Below are 26,541 nucleotides of genomic sequence, written 5' to 3' on the forward strand. Positions count from 1 at the left end.
CATCCTGGCTGCTGGCTGAAGAGTCAGAGGCTGTGTCTTCCCCTGAGCTTACTATAATCACCTATGATTGACAGCTCTATTAGCATTCAGAGCTGTCAGTCAACGGTGAGGGGCAGGACCGGCAACTCTCGGATTACAAGGAGCTTGGTGGAAGACCCAGCCTCTACGACTGTTCAGAAGTCAATGGCTGGGAAGAAATTATTTCCTTGCGCCTTGTTTGAGCACAGTGTACTACTATAGAGAAGGCACAGTGATGTGTATAGTCACATGCTCCTCCATAGGCAGCCATGTATGGGGCCGTCTGGCTGCATACAGGGATGAGATACTGAATGGGGGAAAATCTGCATGATTACAGAGAACAGGGCCGCAGAAAAGCCTCGCTGTATCTGTAAGTCATTATCACACTCACTGCAGTGCTTTGGAAAGAAACATGTTAAAAAGGTGGCCATGCCATTTGAAAAAAACTTTTGAAAATCGGAGAGAGCGGCAGGACAGGAAATAAAGAGCACTGCTGCACACTCATAATTCACAATCGCAGAGGGTCTTAGGACTGAGAGCCACTGCCATCTAGATCTTAGACACCTCCTACGTTTTTTTCAAATGAGGGTAATGCATTAAAGTTGTACATGAAGTTTATGGACTTTATATAGTAGACAGGTTTGGGTGCAGATGATGGTTTTTACCTTGGGAGATTTCTTTTTCTTCTCTCTGACAGATTCATCTTCAGATTCAGAAGCTTGTCTGAACTGCAATGTTCCTGAGTTTATGTAAAATCCTCCATACTTTGTGTTCAGGGAGGCTGGAACAAGTTCATCGTACTAAAAGGTAACAGGGGAGAAAACCAGGTGAAGAAATGAGCATCCAAAATCTGATATATTGACACAACGAGCTGGCAATCTAAGGCTGCATTCACACCACGTTTTTACAATACAGTTCCCGTATCAGGTTTTTGATGAAAAACTGATTCCTCAAAACCGGACTAAACTGTATCAAAACGTGTGTACAAATTTTAATCCGTATACTGTTTGAAAAACTATGTCTGGTTGCATCCGTTTAAGAAAAAAAAATTATACATTTTAACTTTTCACTCCATTATGAATAAAGTTTCACTTGTTTGACTGAAATTCCAAGAAAAAAAAAAACTGTGCAAAGTCAAAAACTGTATGGTGCCAACTGGATGGAACCGAATGCACATACGGTTCTGTACGGTTCCCATTGATCCCCATGTTTTAAAAAAACCTATACGGTTTAATAAGGTTTTTCACCCGGACCAAAAACCGCGCTAGGCTACAGTTTTGGGTACGGGAAAAAAAAATTTTATAAAACCATACAAGATGCAAAACGGATGCAACCGGATGCATCGATTGGCATACGGTTTTCAATGGTGAGTCAATGCATACGGTTTTCAATACGGTTCCATAGGGTTTTCATATTGAAAACGTATACGGGAACTGTATTGAAAAAACGTGGTGTGAATGCAGCCTAACAAAGACTGCACCATTCATTGTATTGTGGGCGATGTAGGGTTCTCAGATTACTGTTTGGTGTTCATGTTCCCAAAAATGCAAATGACCAGACCGAGCCTTTACCAGGAACTGAACAAGCAGGGGTGTGATTTCAGATCCAAAGCCCCCAGATCTGTGGACCTTTTAGGAGTTATAAGTAACTTTATACGCTACCCTTCTTTCTATTCGATTTACCTAAACAGATTTATTTTTTAAGATATAATTCTCTCTAAATCTCTGGAGACGGATTGAGATTCCTGTGTAATTCTCGCATCTGAAATCCCACAGGATCCAATACAGATAATTGTTCAGGGACCAAGGAAGGGAAATAGCAGAATTACTGCACAGGTGTTCACTAAACCTTATGGGGAATCTATATTCTGTGCAGCAAACAGGGATCTCATGCATAACATGTCCAGCATCATAATACAGTCACAGGCAGTGATGCATTACAAGTCCTTGGGATCCTACTAGTGTGGCCATACTGTCACATCATAATAGGTGATAAAGGCCATAAACTAAAAGAACCCTTCAATGCTGGGAATGATCATAGAATTTCATCCTGGGTTTCAGCAGGTGACAACTTACTGCTTCTGAGTTGTCAATGAAGGAGTCAGACTCGTCATAGCCATAGCCCATATCAATAAGATCCTGCATGCGGTCTCTGCGCCTTTTCTTTCCCTATAAAAGGAGTAGAGGTTAATGACGTAGTCCAAACAGAGAACAATATAGCCACGTGCTCCCGGAAATGAAGAATGTACAACTCCACACACACAATATACAGTCTATTATAGATAATGGAGTCAACAGAAGTCGGGGCAGAGTCAGTCTCTACTAGTGTCTTTGCATCTTTAACCCTTTCCCGCTATTGAACGTATGCATTTGTCGGCTGCTAAACATGTTTGTGCAACTGGACGTTTGCATACGTTCGATTGATCTCCTGTGCAACACGCTACAGAAGATCAGCAGTGGCAGCACCTGTCAATCACAGCCTGGATCATAACGCAACTGCCGAGACCAAAATTGCGCTGGTCTCGGGACGATTAACCCTATAGCTTTGACCATGGGGAGGGACTCCCCCTGTCCCCAATTGGTGACCCTGCGATGCGCCTGGTGAAAGCTGTAAAAAAAAATATATATATCTGTATATCACTTATTTTGGTTCAAAACGTGGAATATAAAAGATCAAAAGGTAGCATGTATCGCAAAAAATGGTAGAAATAAAAAAAGTTACGGCTGTAAGAAAATGTCAAAGCAAATAACTAAAGTAGCACATTCCCCAAAACAGCGAGTGTGACACCAGACACTTACATATTTCTCTTCAAACTTCTTTGATAACGCTTCAACTTCCTTCCTCTCGGCTTCTTCATGACTGAAGGGATTAAACTGTGTCTTCGGAGCCTGAAAGCCAAAATGGACCAAAAAAAAAAAAAATCTATAATAATAAATATTTTTTTTTTTTTTTTTTTTTTTATTACCAGGGGTACAGCCCCAGATAAACCCTAAGGCCATGTTCAAATGGCAGAATTTCTGAGAATTCAGAGGGATTAGTCTGCTCAGAAATTTCTCTGCAGCAGACTCCCACATACGGCGGAATTTTCATGGCAGATGTTTCTGCCGCTGAAATCACAATTTCGGCATCTGAAGAGACAATGAATCTCAATAGAGACATCGCATTTACGCGCAGTCCTAGCACCGCTGGAACATGCAAATGTTCGGGATTCCGCAGATTTTATGCTGTGTGAACATAGCCTAAGGAGCGAATTTACGGGGGTCAACAGGCACTGGCCCCTTTCTTGTGCATCGGTGGGCCGTGAAGTCTACGCCAGCTAGCCCAGAACTTTGCTTTGGGTAAGTAATCCATTGTTTCCCCATTCAGGGTGTCTCCAGCCAGAAGCTGACCGGGCATGCTGGGAGTTGTAGTTGTAAAACAGCTTGGGGCACCCTGGTTGAGAAATACTGCCATATGGCAATTCCTACAACTTGTATGAGAGAAGGGGGCACAAGGTAAAGCAGGACTACAAGTCACAGCAGGCTTAGTAAAAGAAGTACTCCGGTGTGTTTTTTTTTAACCCTATGTGCCTGGGTTGCCAAGCGAAACAAAACAAACTTTAACTCACCTTTCTACGTTCCCCCGTTGCGCTAATATCAATGTCCCGTTCTCCGGTCCCAGACTTCTTCCGCGTCCTGTAAGTCGAAGAGTCACGTGGCGCTCAGCGTATCACCGGCCGCAGGGGGACACTGCTGCGGCCGGCGATACACTGAGCGTCATGTGACTCTTTGACTTACAGGAAGCGGAAAAAGTCTGGGACCGGAGAACGGGACATTGATATCAGCGCAACGGGGGAACGTAGGAAGGTGAGTTAAAGTTTGTTTTGTTTCGCTTGGCAACCCGGGCACATAGGGTTAAAAAAAAAAACACACCGGAGTACTCCTTTAATTCATCAGTGAGGGGAGGACCACAGGGCCCAGACCAGTGTTTCCCAAATAAAGTGCCTCCAGCTGTTGCAAAACTACGACTCTCAGCATGCCCGGACAGCCTAAGGCTGTCCGGGCATGCTGGGAGTTGTAGTTTTGAAACAGCTGGAGGCACCATGATTAAAAAATGCTGAGGAAAGATCTGACCAATCACAGTCTGTCCCTTTCTCTTACCTTCTCTGCAGCTTTCTTGTGGTTTCCTTGCAGATTACGTAACAACTCTGGATAGAAGAACTCAGGGCACTTCTTCTGATTCGGCTCGAAGAGAGTCAGCGCAATGCGGACGGTGGCGGCCACCGACATCTCCGCGTCCTGGTGATTAATGCGCGGCTTCTTAGGAGAAGGCGGCTGTATAGACACATTGGATGGAGCACTGGAGATCGGCACCCTCCGAGGTTCAGCCATAGTCATCCCCCGAAATCAGGAATAAGAGCTCAGATTATCACCGCCATTGTGATTCAACTAAAATGAGAAGGGAAGGCACAGGGGACACCAGTAGGGCGATACTCCGTAAACTTTATGCAGCTCCTCTATCCAGTGGCTTTGACCGAGAAGATATACATGGCCGGTAGGTTCTGCTCTTCTGGCATCACTGCGGACGGACCCTGTAAGGAAGAAATCACAGCTATAGATTAGGAGTTGGGAAGTATAAACCTCATCTCATTATTATATATATTAATATCTCCATGATTTACACTGCAGCGCTGCCTTCTATTAAAAGAGTTGTTACATCAACTGCTGCAGCTCCTCCTTTTTTATTGGTGGAGGGAAGAATCACACTGTACCCTTGTATATTAAAAATAATAATAAAATAATAATAATTAGGGATCGACAAATATCGATTTTTTAGGGTCGATACCGATAATCTGTGACCTTTCAGGCCGATAACTTATACCGATATAAGTTATCGGCTATTTCCCCCCAGGCCCTGCAGAAGCCCCTGCAGATCAATGATTTAAAGCAGGCACTTTAAATCAATGAACTGCAGCGGCTTTTGCGGGGCCAGAGACTGCAGCCGCCACCCTCTTCTCTCCCCCTGCCTGTCCTGGGGTCCTACCTAGTCCAACCACCACCGCCCCATTGCCTCCCCCATCCCCAGTTTTATAATTACCTGTTCCTGGGGTCCGCGCTACTTCTGGCTCCGGCGGCATCCTGAGCTGTCACTGTGCGCACTGACTGTGACGTAGCGTTGAGGACGTCACTCGTCACTGTGCAGCGCGCAGGACGTCACTGGAGCCAGAAGTAGCGCGGACCCCGGGAACAAGTCATTATAAAACCAGGGATGGGGAGGCAGTAGGGCAGCGGCGGCATGGCGTTTGTCTCTGACTGGGGGGGCGGGGCATTATCAGCAAGGTAACTGCCGATACCGATAATGTCCAAAATCGTGAATATCGGCCGATAATATCGGCCAAACCGATAATCGGTCAATCCCTAATAATAATAATCACTGACAGCAAGCAGATATTTTGAGAACAGTGAGGAATCTGAACACAACTTTTCGTTGTACATTCAGTTTCATTACTATAATATAGGGGGGAAAAGTCTCTCTCTATAGATCTTTTATGAAACCCTAGTGACGAGTGTGATAGGATACAGCATTATAGTAGGAAACAGGTGCTATAAGATAAAGCACTAATGGATGTGACAGCTACTGATGGTTGCTATGGCATGGAGCACAAAAATACATTGATGGTTGCTATAGAATACAGCACTAGGGTAGGTGAAGGTTGCTATGGGATACTGCATTAGGGTAGGTGACTCATGTGATAGCACTAGGGTAGGTGACGTTGCTGTTGGATACAGCACTCGGGTAGGTGACGTTGCTATGGGATACAGCACTCGGGTAGGTGACGTTGCTATGGGATACAGCACTCGGGTAGGTGATGTTGCTATGGGATGCACCACTCGGGTAGGTGACGTTGCTATGGGATGCACCACTCGGGTAGGTGACGTTGCTATGGGATGCACCACTCGGGTAGGTGACGTTGCTATGGGATGCACCACTCGGGTAGGTGACGTTGCTATGGGATGCACCACTCGGGTAGGTGACGTTGCTATGGGATGCACCACTCGGGTAGGTGACGTTGCTATGGGATGCACCACTCGGGTAGGTGACGTTGCTATGGGATGCACCACTCGGGTAGGTGACGTTGCTATGGGATGCACCACTCGGGTAGGTGACGTTGCTATGGGATGCACCACTCGGGTAGGTGACGTTGCTATTTGATGCAGCACTCAGGTAGGTGATGTTGCTGTGGGATACAGCCCTCGGGTAGGTGATGTTGCTGTGGGATACAACACTAGGGTAGGTGACGTTGCTATGGGATACAGCCCTCGGGTAGGTGACGTTGCTGTGGGATTCAGCACTCGGGTAGGTGACGTTGTTATGGGATTCAGCCCTCGGGTAGGTGACGTTGCTGTGAGATACAGCACCAGGGTAGGTGATGTTGCTGTGGGATACAGCACTCGGGTAGGTGACGTTGCTGTGGGATACAGCCCTCGGGTAGGTGACGTTGCTGTGGGATACAGCCCTCGGGTAGGTGACGTTGCTGTGGGATACAGCACTCGAGTAGGTGACGTTGCTGTGGGATACAACACTCGGGTAGGTGACGTTGTTATGGGATACAGCACCAGGGTAGGTGACGTTGTTATGGGATACAGCCCTCGAGTAGGTGACGTTGCTGTGGGATACAGCACCAGGGTAGGTGACGTTGCTGTGGGATACAGCCCTCGGGTAGGTGACGTTGCTGTGGGATACAGCACTCGGGTAGGTGACGTTGCTGTGGGATACAGCACCCGGGTAGGTGACGTTGTTATGGGATACAGCACTAGGGTAGGTGATGTTGCTGTGGGATACAGCACTCGGGTAGGTGACGTTGCTGTGGGATACAGCCCTCGGGTAGGTGACGTTGCTGTGGGATACAGCCCTCGGGTAGGTGACGTTGCTGTGGGATACAGCCCTCGGGTAGGTGACGTTGCTGTGGGATACAGCACCCGGGTAGGTGACGTTGCTGTGGGATACAGCACTCGGGTAGGTGACGTTGCTGTGGGATACAGCCCTCGGGTAGGTGACGTTGCTGTGGGATACAGCCCTCGGGTAGGTGACGTTGCTGTGGGATACAGCCCTCGGGTAGGTGACGTTGCTGTGGGATACAGCACCCGGGTAGGTGACGTTGTTGTGGGATACAGCACTCGGGTAGGTGATGTTGCTGTGGGATACAGCACTCGGGTAGGTGACGTTGCTGTGGGATACAGCCCTCGGGTAGGTGACGTTGCTGTGGGATACAGCACCCGGGTAGGTGACGTTGCTGTGGGATACAGCCCTCGGGTAGGTGACGTTGCTGTGGGATACAGCACCCGGGTAGGTGACGTTGTTGTGGGATACAGCACTCGGGTAGGTGATGTTGCTGTGGGATACAGCACTCGGGTAGGTGACGTTGCTGTGGGATACAGCACTCGGGTAGGTGACGTTGTTGTGGGATACAGCACTCGGGTAGGTGACGTTGCTATGAGATACAGCACTCGGGTAGGTGACGTTGCTGTGGGATACAGCCCTCGGGTAGGTGACGTTGCTGTGGGATACAGCCCTCGGGTAGGTGACGTTGTTATGGGATACAGCCCTCGGGTAGGTGACGTTGCTGTGGGATACAGCCCTCGGGTAGGTGACGTTGCTGTGGGATACAGCACTCGGGTAGGTGACGTTGTTGTGGAATGCAGCCCTCGGGTAGGTGACTTTGTTAAGGGATACAGCCCTCGAGTAGGTGACGTTGTTATGGGATACAGCACTCGGGTAGGTGACGTTGCTATGAGATACAGCCCTCGGGTAGGTGACGTTGTTAAGGGATACAGCACGGGCAGGGTCATATACAGTACACTCCACAGAGTGATAATGTCGGCGCCCGGGCCCACACAGAGGACCACACGATCACATACAGCGCTCCCGCCGTCCTCCTCATACTAAAGCTAAAGCGGCCACTGAGCTAGACTTTATATGCTCGGGTCACTCCATTCCCAGCATGGGGGGAGGAACAGCCCACAGATGTCCGAGCACAGGGGTTGACCCAAGTACCCGGAAGTGCTCTGGGACAATGGACCCAAGTTACTTTCGTCCTCCTGTAACCTTCCGCCGCCCAGCACCGATCCCCGGTTCACTCACCACGATGCTCTTCACTCTTAGACGCCCGTCGAAATAATCACGTGCGCCGGTGAAGCAGTAAAGCCCCTTCGCCACCGCTTCACTCCTCCCCTATCGTACGTCACGTGACTACGCCATCCAGGACGACGACAAAAACAACAACAACCGCTGACAGCCGCACGCCACCTCACGTGACCCAGTCTAGCCAATAAGCGTTCGGATAGGTCACGTGGTCGCGCTTTGTTCTCTGACGGGGCGCCACAGCCAGTGGGTCGCCTTCCCGCCTTTTCCCATTGGAGGAGCCCAGGTAGTGAAGGAAGTCGCGGATTGGCTGCAGCCGTTCACGTGAGTGGTGACGTGTGTAGGCCGGTCGTTGGTGCTGCGTAGGGTACGAGCACGGCGGGTGGGGGGTGTTTCCTGTTCTCCCGGCATCCTCTGCGCGCTCAGTATTCCTTCCTATCCCCCTCATCCTCCTCCTTCTCCCCGCTCGTCCTGTGTCGGTCGGTAAGATGGCGGCGACAGTGAGTCTGCGACAAGGAGATCTGGTGTGGTGAGTGATGGGGGCGGCGGGCTCAGCCATCTGGGCGTGAAGAGGCCGACAGGCTGGATGTGCAGGCGACATAGGGAGGGTCATGTGACAGACCGGGGATGTGAGGGAGATGGGACAGCCGGGAGGGGGGATGTCAGTGTGTGAGGGGCCGACCTGGTTATAGGGGGGCAGCGTGATGGGTACCGATTTGTGGGTGTGTGTGTGTGTGTGTGTGTGTGTGTGTGTGTGTGTGTGTGTGTGTGTGTGGGGGGGGGGTTATAAGGGGTCATTTGTGGGCAGAGTTATTGGGAGTTTGTGTGGAGGAGCCTGGTTTTTAGGGGGCATATTTATTGGGGGTCAGTGTTGGAGGGGGGCCTGTTTATTAAGGGTCAGTGTGTAGGGGCTTGATATTGGGGGTCACTGGGTGCTAAATGAGGGATCACTGTTGTGAGGCTGATTATTGGAGGGATCAGTGTGGGGGGCCTGTTATTGGGGGGGGGGATCAGTGTGGGGGGCCTGTTATTGGGGGGGGGGGATCAGTGTGGGGGGCCTGTTATTGGGGGGGGGGGATCAGTGTGGGGGGCCTGTTATTGGGGGGGGGGGATCAGTGTGGGGGGCCTGTTATTGGGGGGGGGGATCAGTGTGGGGGGCCTGTTATTGGGGGGGGATCAGTGTGGGGGGCCTGTTATTGGGGGGGGGTTCAGTGTGGGGGGCCTGTTATTGGGGGGGGGATCAGTGTGGGGGGCCTGTTATTGGGGGGGGGGATCAGTGTGGGGGGCCTGTTATTGGGGGGGGGGATCAGTGTGGGGGGCCTGTTATTGGGGGGGGGGATCAGTGTGGGGGGCCTGTTATTGGGGGGGGGGATCAGTGTGGGGGGCCTGTTATTGGGGGGGGGATCAGTGTGGGGGGCCTGTTATTGGGGGGGGGATCAGTGTGGGGGGCCTGTTATTGGGGGGGGGATCAGTGTGGGGGGCCTGTTATTGGGGGGGGGGATCAGTGTGGGGGGCCTGTTATTGGGGGGGGGGATCAGTGTGGGGGGGCCTGTTATTGGGGGGGGGATCAGTGTGGGGGGCCGGTTATTGGGGGGGGGGATCAGTGTGGGGGGCCGGTTATTGGGGGGGGGGATCAGTGTGGGGGGCCGGTTATTGGGGGGGGGATCAGTGTGGGGGGCCGGTTATTGGGGGGGGGATCAGTGTGGGGGGTTGGTTATTGGAGGTCTGGTTTTTGGGGACCAAGCTGGAGTGAGGTGGTTATTTGGGGGGGGGGGGCAGTGTGGGGATTAAAGCAGTTATTGGGGGGGCAGTGTGGGGGGGGGGGTTCAGGTGCTCTGGTAACTGAGGATAGGTTTAAAGATGTGTTTCCCAACCAGGGTGCCTTCAGCTGTTGCAAAACTACAACTCCCAGCATGTCCGGACAGCCAATGGAGATACAGTGAAATAGCAATTATATCTTCATTTTCGCACTTGAATAGAATAGTAACCTACTGGAAGAGGGAAACAGCTTTTCTGTGCGTAGACAAGTAAAATAAAATAAAAAAAGGTGCTCTACTAACGGTAACTGAGGATAGGTTTTAAGTAGTGTTCCCCAACCTGTGTGCCTTCAGCTGTTGCAAAACTACAACTCCCAGCATGCCCAGACAGCCAACGGCTGTCTGGGCATACTGGGTGTTGTAGTTTTGCAACAGCTGAAGGCACACAGGTTGGGGAACACTATTCGGTTGGGGCCATCACAGACGTTAGAGCAGTGATTTCCCAACCTGCGTCTCTCCAGCTGTTGTAAAACTACAACTCCCATCATCCCAAAAACTTATCAGAGAATGCTGGGAGTTGTAATTTGCAACAGTTGAAGGCACATGGTTTAAAGGGATCTGGATTGTGTCCGGTGGATCTAGTAAGAGTTGTTTCAGGGGATCTAGTCTTGGTGTTTAGGGATATTCTCCTATTATTGGGACACGAGTGGATCTGGGTTTGTGGAGCCAGGACTGGATTATTTCGGAGGGTTCAGTGTCGGGATCAGTAGCTGTTCTTAGGGAGTTGTGTGTAATGGGGATCAGTGGAGGATCTTGTTGTGGGGTTTGTTGTCATCTGGATTAGGATTATTGTATAATTTGTAATTCTGTGATTCGTTGTATTCACAATGGGGGAGATTTATCAAGACTTGTGTAGAGGAAAAGTGGTGCAGTTGCCCATAGCAACCAATTATTGATTCCCTTGATTTAAAAAATTAAAAAGCAATCTGGTCACTATGGGCAACTGCACCACTTTTCCTCTGCACAGGATTGAATAATTATCCCCCAATGTTTCCTCCGTCTTCTCGTCATGGATGTGACTTTTGGATTCTCACCTCTTCTTTGTTTCTATTTAGGGGAAAGCTGGGTCGGTATCCCCCGTGGCCTGGGAAGGTGAGTGTCTCACATGTGCAGGGTGTTGGCAATCAGTGGTAAGATAGATGGTTAAAGGGGTACTCCGGTGAAAACCTTTTTTTCTTTTAAATCAACTGGTGGCAGAGAGTTAAACATATTTGTAAATTACTTCTATTAAAAAATCTTAATCCTTCCTGTACTTATTAGCTGCTGAATACTACAGAGGAAATTATTTTCTTTTTGGAATGCTCTCTGATGACATCACGAGCACAGTGCTCTCTGCTGACGTTATTATAATAATAATAATAATAATAATAATAATGCTTTATTTATTGTTGTCCTTAGTGGGATTTGAACCCAAGTCCCCAGCACTGCAAGGCAGCAGTGCTAACCACTGAGCCACCATGCTGCCCTTAGCAAAGATCTGCTATGCATGGTGGCTAAAATGGACAGAGATGTCAGCAGAGAGCACTGTGCTAGTGATGTCATCAGTGGTCCAAAAAGAAAGGAATTTCCTCTGTAGCATTCAGCAGCTATTAAGTACTGGAAGGATTAAGATTTTTTAATAGAAGTAATTTACAAATATGTTTAACTTTCTGCCACCAGTTGATTTAAAAGAAAAAAGGTTTAAAGGGGTACTCCGGGGAATTGTAAGTCTCAGACACTTAACCCCACACACACAATCTTCTGTAAGGGACCCATCCTTTTACCATCCCCTGCATGATCCTGGGGCCCAGCATTATTAGACATGTACAAGTGGGGTTGTCGCTTGCCCACATCCAAGAATGTGGGGGCCGGAGCCCACCTAGGACAGGAGGCTTGAGGGGAGGGGGGGCATCGATCAGACTCCCGCAATCAGACACTTATTCCCTATACTGTGTATAGGGGATAAATGTCTGATAATTTCAGTTCCCCATAGTGTCCCTTTAACCCCTTAAGGACGCAGGGTTTTTCCGTTCTTGCATTTTCATTTTTTCCTCCTTACCTTTGAAAATCACAATTCTTTCAATTTTGCAACAAAAAATCCATATGATGGCTTATTTTTTGCACCACCAATTCTACTTTGTAATGATATCAGTCATTTTACCCAAAAATCATTGCGCGACAAATTTGAAGAAAAAACGCTATTTTGTAATTTTTGGGGACTTTTGTTTCTGCGCAGTAAATTTTTCTGTAAGTCCATACAATTAAAATGATCCCCTACTTATATAGGTTTGGTTTTGTTGCACTTCTGGAAAAAAAAATCATAACTACATACACGAAAATGAATGTTTAAAATCTTCTGACCCCTATAACTTTTTTATTTTTCCGTGTATGGGGCGGTATGAGGGCTCATTTTTTTGCGCCGTGATCTGAAGTTTTTAGCGGTACCATTTTTGTATTGATAAGACTTATTGATCGCTGTTCATTCATTTTTTCATGATATATAAAGTGAGCAAAAATATGCGATTTTGGACTTTGGAATTTTTTTGCGCATATGCCATTGACCGTGCGGTTTAATTAACGATATATTTTTATAATTCGGACATTTCTGCACGCGGCAATACCACATGTTTATTTTTTTTTACACTTTTTTTTTAAATGGGAAAATGGGGGTGATTCAAACTTTTATTAAATGAACTTAAATGATCTTTATTAACTTAAATTATTTTTTTTTTTTTACCTTTTTTTTTTTTTTTTGCAAGGTTATAGGCCCCATAGGGACCTATAACACTGCATACACCGATCTTCTACATTGGTCATTGTTATCCCATAGGATAACATTGATCAATGATTCTGCCTCTTGACTGCTCATGTCTGGATCTCAGGCACTGAGCAGTCATTCGGCGATTGGACACACAGGAGGCAGGTAAGGAGACCCTCCTTGTGTGTTACAGCTGTTGGGGATGCCACGATTTCACTGCGGCGGTCCCGAACAGCCGACTGAGCTAGCCGGGGGGGGCAGTTTACTTTCACTTTAGACACGGCGATCAACTTTGAACACTGCGTCTAAAGGGTTAATAGTGCGCGGCACCGCGATCAGTGCTGCGCTTTTAGCCACGGGTCCTGGCCGTTGTTAGAGGCCCCATGTTATAGAAAGGGAGCGGATTCAGGGTGTACAGGTACGCCCGGAGTCCTTAAGTGGTTAAATCGGCTAATACCAAACAAGTGGTGGTCAGGGAAGTGCAGTGTGTCTGGTGTCCGTCTGGAAACCTATAGGAGGGTCGTTGTAAACTAGGAGCCCTCTAGGGAGATATCACTTCTAGGTTTTTCTGCTTGTTTTTCAGCACTCCTCCCTTACATATCAGACCAGAGATCCCTGTATAGCAGGGGTTTCAAACTGGTGGCCCTCCAGATGTTGCAAAACTTCAACTCCCAGCATGCCCAGACAGCCAAGGGCTGTCCGGGCATGCTGGGAGTTGGTTTTGCAACATCTGGTGGGCCACCAGTTTGACACCTCTGCTGTATATTGTGTACTATCATGTGTCCCCTTTTCTTGTGTATGATTGTGTCCTCGTTCATTGTGTATGATTGTGTGTCCCCGTTCGTTGTGTAGGACTGTGTGTGTCCAAGGTCGTTGTGCAGGACTGTGTGTGTCCCCGGTCGTTGTGCAGGACTGTGTGTGTCCCCGGTCGTTGTGTAGGACTGTGTGTGTCCCCGGTCGTTGTGTAGGACTGTGTGTGTCCCCGGTCGTTGTGTAGGACTGTGTGTGTCCCCGGTCGTTGTGTAGGACTGTGTGTGTCCCCGGTCGTTGTGTAGGACTGTGTGTGTCCCCGGTCGTTGTGTAGGACTGTGTGTGTCCCCGGTCGTTGTGTAGGACTGTGTGTGTCCCCGGTCGTTGTGTAGGACTGTGTGTGTCCCCGGTCGTTGTGTAGGACTGTGTGTGTCCCCGGTCGTTGTGTAGGACTGTGTGTGTCCCCGGTCGTTGTGTAGGACTGTGTGTGTCCCCGGTCGTTGTGTAGGACTGTGTGTGTCCCCGGTCGTTGTGTAGGACTGTGTGTGTCCCCGGTCGTTGTTTTAGGACTGTGTGTGTCCCCGGTCGTTGTTTTAGGACTGTGTGTGTCCCCGTATCTCGTGTGGGGATTACCCTCATCTTCCTTTCTTTTCCTCCACAGATCGTCAATCCGCCCAAAGATTTAAAGAAGCCACGTGGCAAAAAATGCTTGTTCGTGAAGTTTTTTGGAACTGAAGATCAGTAAGTATGACCGCAAAAAAAAAAAAAAAAAAAAGGGCTCCTCTTTATTGGCTATCAGTAATCACATGATGTCAGGCAGAAGGCTCTTTTTTTAAAGTTAGTATAAGACACATTCACAGAACGATTTTTGCATCTGTCAGGTTTATACGTTTCTATCCTTGAAAATCCTATAGAATTGTATATATATATCTAGACAAGTCTATTGACCAGTCATATCCAACACATGCGCCCGTTTTGTTCCCTTTATGCTTTCGTCCCATTGTTTTTTGTGTTAAATTGAAAATGCTGGTTGACTGGAAACTGATTTAAATCTTATTCTATTGTTTTACAATTACTGTGTAATTGTATGTAAATCTTGTTGAATAGTATCACTGTATGTTTTGATTTATTTTAAAGGGGTACTCCACTTCTAGGCATCTTATTACCTATCCAAAGGATAGGGAATAAGATGTCTAAATGAGGGGGGGTACTGCCGCTGGAACCCCCACGGAGATTGCGGGGGTCCCACACGATTAGACCTCTTATAAGATGCCTAGTAGCGGAGTACCCCTTTTGTCGGAAGCATTTATTTTTCGCATTTGCTTCGGCATTGTCTAAAAAGATCTAGACACCTTAAACGATTAAAAAAAATTAAATTAATAAACTGATAAATGGGTAAAATTGTACTACCATATGTTTGACATACAATTTATAGACTCGGTGCTTCACCTGCCACCCCTTTGGATAGGGGATAAGTTATATTTCACTGCACTACTCCTTTAATAATTGTCCTATCCTGACCACTATTACAAACATTTTATACATTTATTAACCAATTCACTTGTGTCCTTTCGCATAAAAATGTTGCAAAAAAAATCGCAATTGCGCTGTTTTTTTTTTTTTGTGCGACAATCTGCCTAGAGCGCGAGAACAGCAGACTTTTTCATTTCGGCTTACATAAGCGGTTCTTTCAATTTTAACTCACCATAGTCATAAATTTATCAACTGCGACATTCGCAAAAAAGTCAATAAGGCTTGAAAAACCTACTAAATATACTCCAGCCGAACCTTGGCTTAGGAAAAAGCCATATGTAGTCATTATTGCTAGTACTTTGTTAGCCAGTCTTCTTCTTCTTCTTCTTCTTTTTATTTTTGTATTTTTTTTTTCCTTGAGGCTTGTTTTTATTTTTTTTTTATTAAATATGATTCATTAACATTGATTTTACTTAACAGAATAAAGTAGAGTAGATGGACTGATTGAACATCTAACCGTACAAAAATATATAATCCAAATTCTGAATACAATCATCACACTTACCGTATTTTTTACCATATAAGACGCTCCGGCATATAAGACGCACCCAATTTTAAAGGATGAAAATCTAGAAAAAAAGATTCTGAACCAAATGCAATGTAAAGTATAGGACAGTGATCTTCAACCTGCGGACCTCCAGATGTTGCAAAACTACAACTCCCAGCATGCCCGGACAGCCAACGGCTGTCCGGGCATGCTGGGAGTTGTAGTTTTGCAACATCTGGAGGTCCGCAGGTTGAAGACCACTGGTATAGGAGGTAACACTCACATGTCTACGCCGCTGCCCGGGATGTCGCCTTCCATCGCTGTCCCTGGGGTGTCCCCGTCGCTCCGGAATGTCTCTGCTGCCCGGTATCCTCGCTCTCCGTCGCCGCCATCACGTCGCTACACACGCCGCTCCTATTGGATGACGGGACGGCATGCGCAGCGACGTGATGACGACGATGGAGAGCGCCGACGATGCAGGGGATCCCGAAGAGGACGCGCCGGAGCCCCGAGGACAGGTAAGTGATCATCAGCGGACCACACAGGGCACCATAAACGGCTATCCGGGGGCAGCTGAAGCAGTCTGCGCTGCCGGATAGCCGTTTATGCGATGGCCCCGACATACAAAAGCATCGTATGTTGATGTTGCCTCTGAGAGTGATCGTATGTCTGGGCCATCGTAGGTTGGGGGGGTCACTGTATTTTTTTGCTTTTACATCATTGATGCAGAATCATAAGTCATAGTTTGGACAATTCTGCACATGGCAATACCGAATGTTTTGTGGTTTTTTATTTATTTTTTATTTGATAAGTGGGTGATTTTAAATTTATTTATTTTTTTCTTTAGGGAAGGGATTATTTATACTATACTGATTCTATACTTTATATGATTAATCCTAGACTATTGCATAACATTGCATCAGTTAAATTGGTGCTAAGATATTAAACTCTGCCTTCAGAAGGCCTCCACCATATTAACTGGTCTGCTACCCGCCATCACATTGTGAAGATGCTGATCAGACTGCTGACACCCACTGCAGCTGACAATTTGTCAAATGTCGCAATTGCTATTAATCGCAGCATGTGTAACATGAGCTTGCATCATAGTCCTTATTTGCGCACCTGTCAAAGAACTTTCTAAGGGAAAAAAAATATGTTGCTGTACATAAAGATGGCCACTGCTCTAAGAAGATTGCCAAGAACATGAAGCTGAGCTGGAGCACAGTGGACAAGACCATACAACAGGTTCATAGGACAGGTGGTTGCACTCAGAATAGGCCTCCTCATGGTCGACCAAAGAAGTCTGAGTGCACGTGCTCAGCGTCATAGCCAGAGGTTGTCTTTGGGAAATGGACATATGAGTGCTGTGAGCATTGCTGAACGGGGGAGGGGTGTCAACCTGTCAGTGCTCAGACCATACTCTGCATCAGATTGGTCCACATGGCTGTCTTACCATAAGAAAGCCTCTTCTAAAGATGATATTTTACAACAACCTTTTAGGGGACGTTTCGTTGGATAGACCAACTTTATCAAGGTACAGAGTCTCTGTACGTTGATAAAGTTGGTCTAACCAACAAAACGTCGGGAAGCAGAGGGCTATTCATGTTTTAACTAGCAGCTATCAGTGCCCATCTGTTAGTGCAGCGGCATCCGCACACTATTGCTGTCAAAGCACAGTATTACTATTAAAGAAGTTACTGGATGCAAGCATACTATATAGGCAACTACTAGCTGTGATTTTAATCACTATACCGGAGCTCATATATTTTAAATGATTTAATAAAATGCAGTTTTAAGGGGGGTTTCTAGTTTAGGGTTAACCCCTTGGGGGGCGACCCCTAAAAAGGTTGTTGTAATATATAATTATCCCTGGGGATTTTTTGTTGTTGGGATTCTTCTAAAGATGATGCACAAGAATGCCCGCAAACATTTTGCTGAAGACAAGCAGACAATAGAAATTAATTACTGGAACCGTGTCCTGTGGTCCGATGAGAGCAAGTTAAACTTTTTTGGTTCAGATGGAGTGAATCCTGTTTGGCGACAACCAGGTGTGGAGTACAAAGGCAAGTGTCTTTCCTACAGTCAGGCATGGTGGTGGAGTGTCATGGTCTGGGCCTGTAGGAGAGCTGCTGGCACTGAGGAGCTACAGTTCATTGAGGGAATCCTGAATACAACATGTACTGTGACATACTGAGGCAGAGCATGATCCCCTCCATTCAGAGTCTGGACCGCAGGGTAGTATTCACACGATACCGACTCCAAACACCCCGAAGACCACCACTGCTTTGCTAAAGAAGCTGAGGGTAAAGGTGATAGGGGATAAATGTTTGATCGTGGGGGATCCGACCGCTGGGACCCCCTGCGATCTCCTAAACGGCCCTGGCTTTAGCGCTCACTGAGAGATTGACGGTTACGCACCCTTCCCGCCCTGTCCCCATACAGTTCTATGGGAGAGGAGGGGAGGCAAAAACGCTGCCTCTCCCATAGAATTACATGGAGGAGGCGTCTCAGCTGCCGCGTCATGCAGCAGCCGGCACACCACCTGCACGGTAGAGGAAGTTGTACTCACCTGTCCCTGCCGCTCCGGACCGCCACTGCTTGTCACCGCTGCCCGGGATGTCTCCTTCTATCGCTGTTGTCGTCTCCCCGAGGTGTCCCCGACATTCCGGTAAGGCCTCTGCTTCCCCGGCATCCTCGCTCTCCATCGCCGCCATCACGTCGTTATGCACGCCGCTCCTATTGGATGACGGGACGGTGTGCGCAGCGACGTGATGACGTCGATAAAGAGCGCCGACGATGCAGGGGATCCCGAAGAGGATGTGCCGGAGCCCCGAGGACAGGTAAGAGACATCACCGGAGCTCACGGGGCACCGTAAACGGCTATCCGGTGGCAGCTGAAGCAGTCTGTGCTGCTGGATAGCCGTTTATGCGATGGCCCTGACATAAAAAAGCATCGTATGTTGATGCTGCCTTCAACATGCGATGGCCTCTGAGAGTGATCGTATGTTGTGTGTGTGTGTATATACCAATGGGCTAAAATTCCTCGAAGCTGTTGTAAAGGACCAACCAATAATTGCTGAAATGACACCACACACTGAAAGAAAAGGTTCACATACTTAGGTTTCAGTATAAATGAATGACCAAGTCATGATATGTTACCGCAGTGATGTCTGACTTATGTTGTGTTCCCTCTCAGCGCTTGGATAAAGGTGGAGCAGCTGAAGCCGTACCATCCCCACAAGGAAGAGATGATCAAAGCCAACAAAGGCAAGCGCTTCCAGCAAGCGGTGGACGCCGTGGAGGAGTACCTCAAGAAAGTAAAGGCAAAACAAGAACAGGTTGGTGATGAATTATTTGGATTTCCCTTCACATATAACAGTATGTATAGACATATATATCAGTGAAGTCATCGCTTAGATGGATTTTCAGTCTTGTTCCCCAGCCGTGGTCTACAGGACATTGCATAATGTTTAGTGCAGCATCTATGAGGATATTCCTAAATTCAAAAGAAAAATTTCCTGTTATGTAAAATTCCCCTTAATACACAAAATCTACTCACGTTTTTTGATCTTGCAATTTTGATTTGCTGGATTACAGAATTTACTGCCCTTTTTTGCTTAAGTTAATGAGGATAACTCTGAATAGTCTATCATGTCTTTTCTTATAAATGTAAAATACTGTCACATTTAAGTCACTTTTTATTGTCTCCACAGAATTCCAGCGATGACAAAGGCAAAAAGGAAGGCAAAAAAGAGGGCAAAAAGGAAGGCAAAAAAGAAGGCAAAAAAGAGGGCAAAAAAGAGGGCAAAAAGGAAGGCAAAAAAGAAGGTAAATCTAAGAAGCCAGCCGGAGAAAAGAAGAGGAAGGCCTCAGATTCTGGCCCTGGTTCAGCTATAAAAAAATCCCGCGAACAGAGCCCACGTAAACGCGGAAGACCACCCAAGGAAGAGAAGGTACGTAGCAAATAGACACAACTCTTCTAAAAGAGTTTTCAATTGCAGCTCCTTGAGGAGCTCCATTGATTCTCTGTAGATCAGTGATCCTTTTTACTGTCACTGTTCCAGAACTACAAGCACTATGCCTGGACAGCCGCTAGATCTCCCAGCATGCCGAGTACTGGTCACACAAACACTGTGTGCTCCGTCCATTATGTGGACAATTCTGTTCTTGGGATTGGTGGCTGTCCCAGTGGTCGGATCCTTGCTGATCAGATTGTTAACCCTTATCCTGACTATAAGGGATAACTTCAACTCAGAATACTCCTTTTTAATTGGTAGAATAGTTTATGGGTGTCCCCCTGGTTAGAGTGGTGGTCAGACAAGCACACTCAGCTCCGCTTAACAATCTTTGGGCCTGACAAAGACTGCAAAGTGCTGTACTGTAGGTGATAAGGGTCAGTAGGGAAAACACTATTTAAAGGGGGTTGTATAGCTTTTCATATTTAATGACTATTTTGAAGATATTAGATCATGGGGGTCTCTTTCCCACACCTCCTCTAATTCTTTTTAAGGAGGCGCAGTGTTTCGGCACGTTACACAGCCTCCTTAATGTTTTCTTGTTCATTACTGCACTTGCTGTACCTTAAGTAGCAGAGGTGAACGGAACTGTAGCATCATCCTAGTCAAGTTAATGGGACATTTCTACAGGTCTTTGCAACTAATGGTACAATGCGTGCAGGAACAGATCACATGTAAACATTGCAGAAGCTGCAGTGCTCACCTGTGTGCCAGGTAGGGATCGACCAATATTGATTTTTTTTTTTTAAGGCCGATACCAAAACCTACTCCTGGCACTAGGGGATCTGACTCCTGGCACTAGGGATCGACCGATTATCAGTTTGGCCGATATTCACGATTTTGGACGTTATCGCTATCAGTAATTACCTTGCCGCTGCCCCATTGCCTCCCCCATCCCCGGTTTTATAATTATCTGTTCCCGGAGCGCTACTTCTGGCTTCGGCGGCGTCCTGAGCTGTCGCTGTGCTCATTGACGGTGACGTTGCGTTGAGGACGTCACTTTTCATTGCGATGCGCAGCAACAGTGCAGGACGCCGCAGGAGCCAGAAGTAGCGCGGACCCCGGGAACAGGTAATTATAAAACCGGGGATGGGGGAGGCAATGGGCCAGTGGCGGTCTCTGACCGGGGGGCGGGGCATTATCGGCCGATAATATTTGCCAGACCAATAATTGGTCGTTCCCTAGTGCCAGGAGTCAGACCCCCACCGATCTAATAATCATAACCTTTCCTGAGAATAGACCGTTAATTTTGAAAAGCTGGATGACCCTTTTCAAAAGACTGAACTGTGTACATTTTTAACAAACCCTCAGCTGTGAAAGTTTTAGGTCAGGACGGTTTTTATATAAAACCTGAATTTGATCTGTTGTCCCTCGCAATACTACAGGAAGCGGTGTTGCTGCCAGCTTTTCTCTAACGTTCTTCCCCCCCCGGTTGTTTAGGGCACCATATCTCCCCAGCCAAGCTCCCTGAAGAAGCTGGCAATGAAGACTGTGTCCCGATTCAGCTGGCCCCCGCCCACGAGTGAGGTAAGAATAGATCAGCGGCGCCTCAGCTCCTGTAAATGCTACGGAGGCGGGGTGATGTGCTCATCTGTCTTTGTACCCACTGCAGCTGCTACACAGGGGTGGGCACTGGAGCAGAGGGCACAAGTTACCATAGTAACAGGACAATGCGTCTCTGTTGCGACGGGCAAGTTGTGTCTCGATATTGTCCATCGCATTGAATATTGTTAAATAGGTGCTGTTAGAAAGACTTTTGATTGGCCGGGGTCTCAATCCTGAGACCTCCACTGATCAGGAGAACCGGCCCGGAGAAGTCCGCTGCACTCCCTAGCTTGTAACGATCTTTGTCTCATTGCTCCATTATAAGTCTACAGAGCAACGAGACCAATCGATACGAGCTGAGAAGTGCCGTGCACTTCTCTCAGCCCAATCTTTAGATCGGTGGGGATCTGCGCATTGAGACCCAATTGTTTAAAAGGTTTGACATGTTCTGTGTTTCTGAGTGACACTGTAAATCTTTCATAGGTACATCAACGAATGTTCTAATGTTACAATCATTGCATTTCTAATAGACGAAGGGGGAGATTCATTTAGGCGGCTTTTCATATACAGTGGTCCCTCAACATACGATGGTAATACGTTCCAAACGGACCATCGTTTGTTGAAACAATCGTATGTTGAGGGATCCGTGCAATGTAAAGTATAGGACAGTGGTCTACAACCTGCGGACCTCCAGATGTTGCAAAACTACAACACCCAGAATGCCCGGACAGCCAACGGCTGTCCGGGCATGCTGGGAGTTGTAGTTTTGCAACATCTGGAGGTCCGCAGGTTGAAGACCACTGGTATTGGAGGTTATACTCGCCTGTCCCTGCCGCTCCGGACCATCACCGCTGCCCTGGATGTCTCCTTCTATCGCTGTCCTTGGGGTGTCCCTGACGTTCCGGCAAGGCCTCTGCTTCCCCGGCATCCTCGCTCTCCGTCGCCGCCATCACGTCCCTACGCACCCCGCTCCTATTGGATGACGGGGCGGCGTGCGCAGCGACGTGATGATGACGATGGAGAGCGCCAACGATGCAGGGGGATCCCGAAGAGGACGCACCGGAGCCCCGAGGACAGGTAAGTGATCGTCAGCGGACTACACGGGGCACCGTAAACGGCTATCCAGTGCCAGCTGAAGCAGTCTGCGCTGCCGGATAGCAGTTTATGTGATGGCGCCGACATACAAAAGCATCGTATGTTGATGCTGCCTTCACCATGCGATGGCCTCTGAGAGTGATCGTATGTTGAAATGATCGTAGGTCGGGGGGGGTCACTGTACTGTTAGTCTAAAGCTTAAATATGCTGGATAAAGATGGACCAGGTTTATAAAAAGGCGAGCACCATTTGACACATCTTTTTACGGTGGTACAAAGAGGCCTATGGCCAGTCCGATACCTTTTTATGGTAGCAGCCTAGCCATGTGGCACAGGTTTTCATGGCAGCCAGGGGTCTGTCATATAAGCGCTGGTGTACAGCCATGCCAGTCCCTGTGTTTGACTAGTTAAATGTCAAAAGATAAAGTTCCATACACACAAATAAAAATGCATAATTCACCTTATAAGTTATAATTTATATAACTTTTTTTTTTTATATTTTTTTTATATAAATTATATACCTATAATATAGGTTGTTTGTACCTAAAAATTATACAGATAAAAACTGTCTTGGTTCACCAATCTTCAAATGTAGTGGCATTAAATGCAAAAAATAGACAAAATCCTGTTTGTTTATTTTTTATTCTCTTTATTAAAAACTACAACATGTTCCACAAAAAAAACAAGGCCTCCTCTGTCAACAAAAAAGTGTTTTATAGCTCTTAGAATGCGATGCTTTAAAAATAAATAAAAAAAACAGTTTGGGCCTTTAAAAGGCGTTGTACCATTAAAGGGGTGCTCCTGTGGGAAACCTTTTATTTTTTTTTTTTTTTTTTTTTTTATTAAATCAACTGGTGCCAAAAAGTTATACAGGTTTGTAAATTACTTCTTTAATCCTTCCAGTACTTATTAGCTGCTGAATATTCCAGAGGAAATTCTTTTCTTTTTGGATTACTTTTCTGTCTTGTCCACAGTGCTCTCTGCTGACACCTCTGTCCGAATCAAGAACTGTCCAGAGCAGGAGAGGTTTTCTATGGGGATTTGCTTCTACTGTAGACCGTTCCTAAAATGGACAGAGGTGTCGGAAGAGAGCACCGTGGACAGACAGAAAAGAAATCCGAAAAGAAGAGAACTTCCTATGTAGTATTCAGCAGCTAATAAGTACTGGAAGGATTAAGATTTTTAATAGAAGTCATTTACTAATTAGTTTAACTTTCTGGCACCAGTTCATAAAAAAAAAAAGTTTTCCACTGGAGTATCCCTTTAAAGGGGTACTCCGCCCCTAGACATCTTATCCCCTATCCAAAGGATAGGGGATAAGATGTCAGATCGCCGCAGTCCCGCTGTTGAGGACCCCCGGGGATCGCCACTGCAGCACCCCGCCATAATTACTGCACAGAGCGAGTTTGCTCTGCACGTAATGACGGGCAATACAGGAGCCGGAGCATCGTTACATCACGGCTCCGCCCCTCGTGACGTCACGGCCCGCCCCCGTTAATACAAGTCTATGGGAGGGGGCGTGGCGGTCGTCACGCCCCCTGCCATAGACTTTCATTAAGGGGACGGGCTGTGATGTCATGAGGGGCGGAGCAATGATGTAACGCTGCTCCGGCCCCTGTATTGCCCGTCATTACGTGCAGAGCGATCTCGCTCTGTGCAGTAATGATAGCGGGGTGCTGCAGTGGCGATCCCCGGGGTCCCCAGCAGCGGGACCGCGGCGATCTGACATCTTATCCCCTATCCTTTGGATAAAATGCCAGGGACGGAGTACCCCTTTAAGGTCTAAGCTGATGTATTATGTTAAATTTAACGTATTTCTGAAAATGTTCGGTGTGAGAGATCTAAGCTTTACTGATCCCCCATGTGCTTGCTTTGTTTTGTTTACCTGTTGCCCCTGGTTATGACTTATAAAGGTGGTCCCATGTTCTCAGTTCAGCGCCAGTCTCCAGTGCAGTGTTTTCCCAACCAAGGTGCCTCCAGCTGTTGAAAAACTACAACTCCCAGCATTCCCGGACAGCCTTAGGCTGTCCGGGCATGCTGGGAGTTGTAGTTTTGCAACAGCTGGGGGCACCCTGGTTGGGGAAACACTGCTCCAGTGTGTAATGGCAGCAAGTCTCCACTGCACATACATGGAGGATTGTGGGAACGTGCGTTGCGCTCTCATTGTGACCAAGGCTTCTTCTCTGACTGGAAAGTGAAGTTTAAAGGGCCAGCAGGGGATATATTGCCCATCCTAAGGAAACTAGTGACTGTCTCTCCTATTTCAAGGTGGTGTGCCTGTCTGATGTAAGTATAGCACAGAAGTCTGCAAATTGTCACTCTCCAGTTGTCGTGAAACTACAACTCCCAGCATGACCTGGCAGCCACAGTTTGCAGACCAGTGCTTAAGCCTGACTTTCTCTTCTGTAGAGGGAAGCAGCTCAGTTTCTCTCTCTGTTCGGTTGCAGCGTACTGCGGACGATCCTCACTTCCGTCACTTCCTGCTCAGCCAGACCGAGAAGGTAGGCCGCACCGAGCATGCAAGAGCAACTCCGGAGGCCATTCCTGGTCCTCTCTTGCTTTTAGCATCAAACCACATCTAGAAAGAAAACTTCTCCTCACATTCAGAGCTGCTCTGTGACCTTACAGTAGCTTAAGGTAGCCATACATGTCATAGCTGTCTGCCAAACATTTGCTTGGTTGACAGCTCTCTCTACATGCATGCGAATGTTCGGCTTGGCCGAGTGTGCATGTGTTCTTTATGAAGAAAGGAGGGGTAAGCCGCTGCTAGACTCTTCTGCTGGCAGCTTATCTCTGAGAGAACAGTAGGGTCGGGTAGTTAAAATCCTAGATGCCCAATACTTCTCTTTACCAATGTCCTATGTGGGTAGAGAATCCCCATATATACATTAGTCAGTCGGTTCCATTGAAATTGTTGGGTTTTACCAAATGCTTTCTAATGTGTATTGTGACATTAAAGGGGTTATCCAGGAAGTGTGTGTGTATTATATATATATCTTAATATCAACTGGTTCCAGAAAGTTAAACAGATTTGTAAATTGCTTCTATTAAAAAAAATCTTAATCCTTTCAGTACTTATGAGCTGCTGAAGTTGAGTTGTTCTTTTCTGTCAAAGTGCTCTCTGATGACACGTGTCTCGGGAACTGTCCAGAGTAGAAGCAAATCCCCATAGCAAACCTCTTCTACTCTGTGCAGTTCCCGAGACAAGCAGAGATGTCAGCAGAGAGCACTGTTGTCAGAAAAGGACGACTCAACTTCAGCAGCTGATAATTATTGGAAGGATTAAGATATTTTAATAGAAGTAATTTATAAATCTGTTTTGTTTTATAAATCAACTGGCTCCAGAAAGTTCAATATTTTTTATTTTTTGTAAAGGGGCACTTTGGAGGTATAAAATAAAAGTTTTTAAATCAAACATACAGCTTATCAGCTGTTGTATGCTCTAGAGGAAGTTGTGTAGTTCTCTTCTGTCTGACCACAGTGCTCTCTGCTGACACCTCTGTCCATGTCAGGAACTGTCCAGAGCAGGAGAGGTTTGCTATGGGGATTTTCTCCTACTCTGGACAGTTCCTGACATGGACAGAGGTGTCAGCAGAGAGCACTGTGGTCAGACTGAAAAGAACTATACTATTTCTTGTGGAGCATACAGCAGCTAGTAAGTTCTGGAAGGATTAAGATTTTTACATAGAAGTAATTTACAAGTCTGTATAACGTTCGTCCACCAGTTGATTTAAAAACATGTTTTTTTCCTCTGGAGCACCCCTTTATAAGAGAGGGTGAAGTAATAGTAAGGGGATAAATGGAGATATGCTCTGCTAGGATGTATAGAAAGGGGTGGTGCACAGGGGCCTGTCTTTCTTTTTTTTTTCTTTTTTAAGGGCCAATAGTTTTTTTGCATGGGAAAAGGCATCTACACCAGTGACTGCTGGGGATGAAAGGATCCACAGCATTAAAGCCGATGTTTGGGAGGTAACAAGAAATCTAGGACAGATGGGACGATGACTGCAAGACCTATAATTATGGAGACACATAAATATATATAAAAGCTGTATTATAGACAAAAAAAAAACTATGGCGCAGGTAACGTTCCAGGGCATGGATGTTTCAGGATAATCCTGTCATTGTTTCTCCCTGCAGGAGGACTCAGCGGGTGACAGCAGTTGGCTTCTACACGGGCACAGGACGCTTGGCACAGAGATGGTATTGAAAAAGGTACCGGAGTTGTATGTTATCTGTCAGCCTTTCCTAAACTGTGTTCTACAGCAAACTGTTGTAAGATCCCATTGCCCTAGTTTGCTGATGAACATGCTATTTAGCTATGTAGGAAAGTTGGGTGATGCTATTTTTTTATTGTTTTGCCTGGTTTCTGAAAAAGCTGAATGGTTGCAGTGATGTGGATCAGTTGGTTTTGGATATGTTCACA

At 47.0% G+C, this 26,541-nt stretch overlaps 2 protein-coding genes across 12 annotated transcripts in view; one reads left to right on the plus strand and one right to left on the minus strand.

Annotated features, from left to right (window-relative positions):
• UBN1 (ubinuclein 1) overlaps positions 1-8,294 on the minus strand; it is a 44,692-nt gene extending 36,398 nt beyond the window's left edge. The window contains exons 1-5 of one of the 2 annotated variants that reach the window (XM_056537121.1): positions 8,140-8,294; positions 4,158-4,588; positions 2,817-2,906; positions 2,094-2,186; positions 684-818 (exon numbers count right to left, since the gene is read on the minus strand). In XM_056537121.1, the coding sequence (XP_056393096.1) occupies positions 684-818; positions 2,094-2,186; positions 2,817-2,906; positions 4,158-4,394 (555 nt within the window). In that variant the 5' untranslated portion in view covers positions 4,395-4,588; positions 8,140-8,294. Of the gene's footprint in view, positions 1-683; positions 819-2,093; positions 2,187-2,816; positions 2,907-4,157; positions 4,589-7,916; positions 8,085-8,139 lie in introns of those variants that run through there. The other variant, XM_056537122.1, reaches the window with a different exon arrangement.
• A 40-nt stretch (positions 8,295-8,334) lies between these two features.
• The window catches only part of GLYR1 (glyoxylate reductase 1 homolog), a 38,181-nt gene continuing 19,974 nt past the window's right edge, over positions 8,335-26,541 (plus strand). For 3 of the 10 annotated variants that reach the window (XM_056537123.1, XM_056537125.1, XM_056537124.1), the window contains exons 1-8: positions 8,477-8,668; positions 11,012-11,048; positions 14,105-14,184; positions 18,660-18,801; positions 19,177-19,416; positions 20,920-21,006; positions 24,566-24,619; positions 26,256-26,330. In XM_056537123.1, the coding sequence (XP_056393098.1) occupies positions 8,628-8,668; positions 11,012-11,048; positions 14,105-14,184; positions 18,660-18,801; positions 19,177-19,416; positions 20,920-21,006; positions 24,566-24,619; positions 26,256-26,330 (756 nt within the window). In that variant the 5' untranslated portion in view covers positions 8,477-8,627. The other 7 variants (XM_056537128.1, XM_056537126.1, XM_056537131.1 and 4 more) reach the window with 4 other exon arrangements.

Source organism: Hyla sarda, chromosome 8 (genome assembly GCF_029499605.1).
Source record: "Hyla sarda isolate aHylSar1 chromosome 8, aHylSar1.hap1, whole genome shotgun sequence".
Taxonomy (NCBI): Eukaryota; Metazoa; Chordata; class Amphibia; order Anura; family Hylidae; genus Hyla; species Hyla sarda.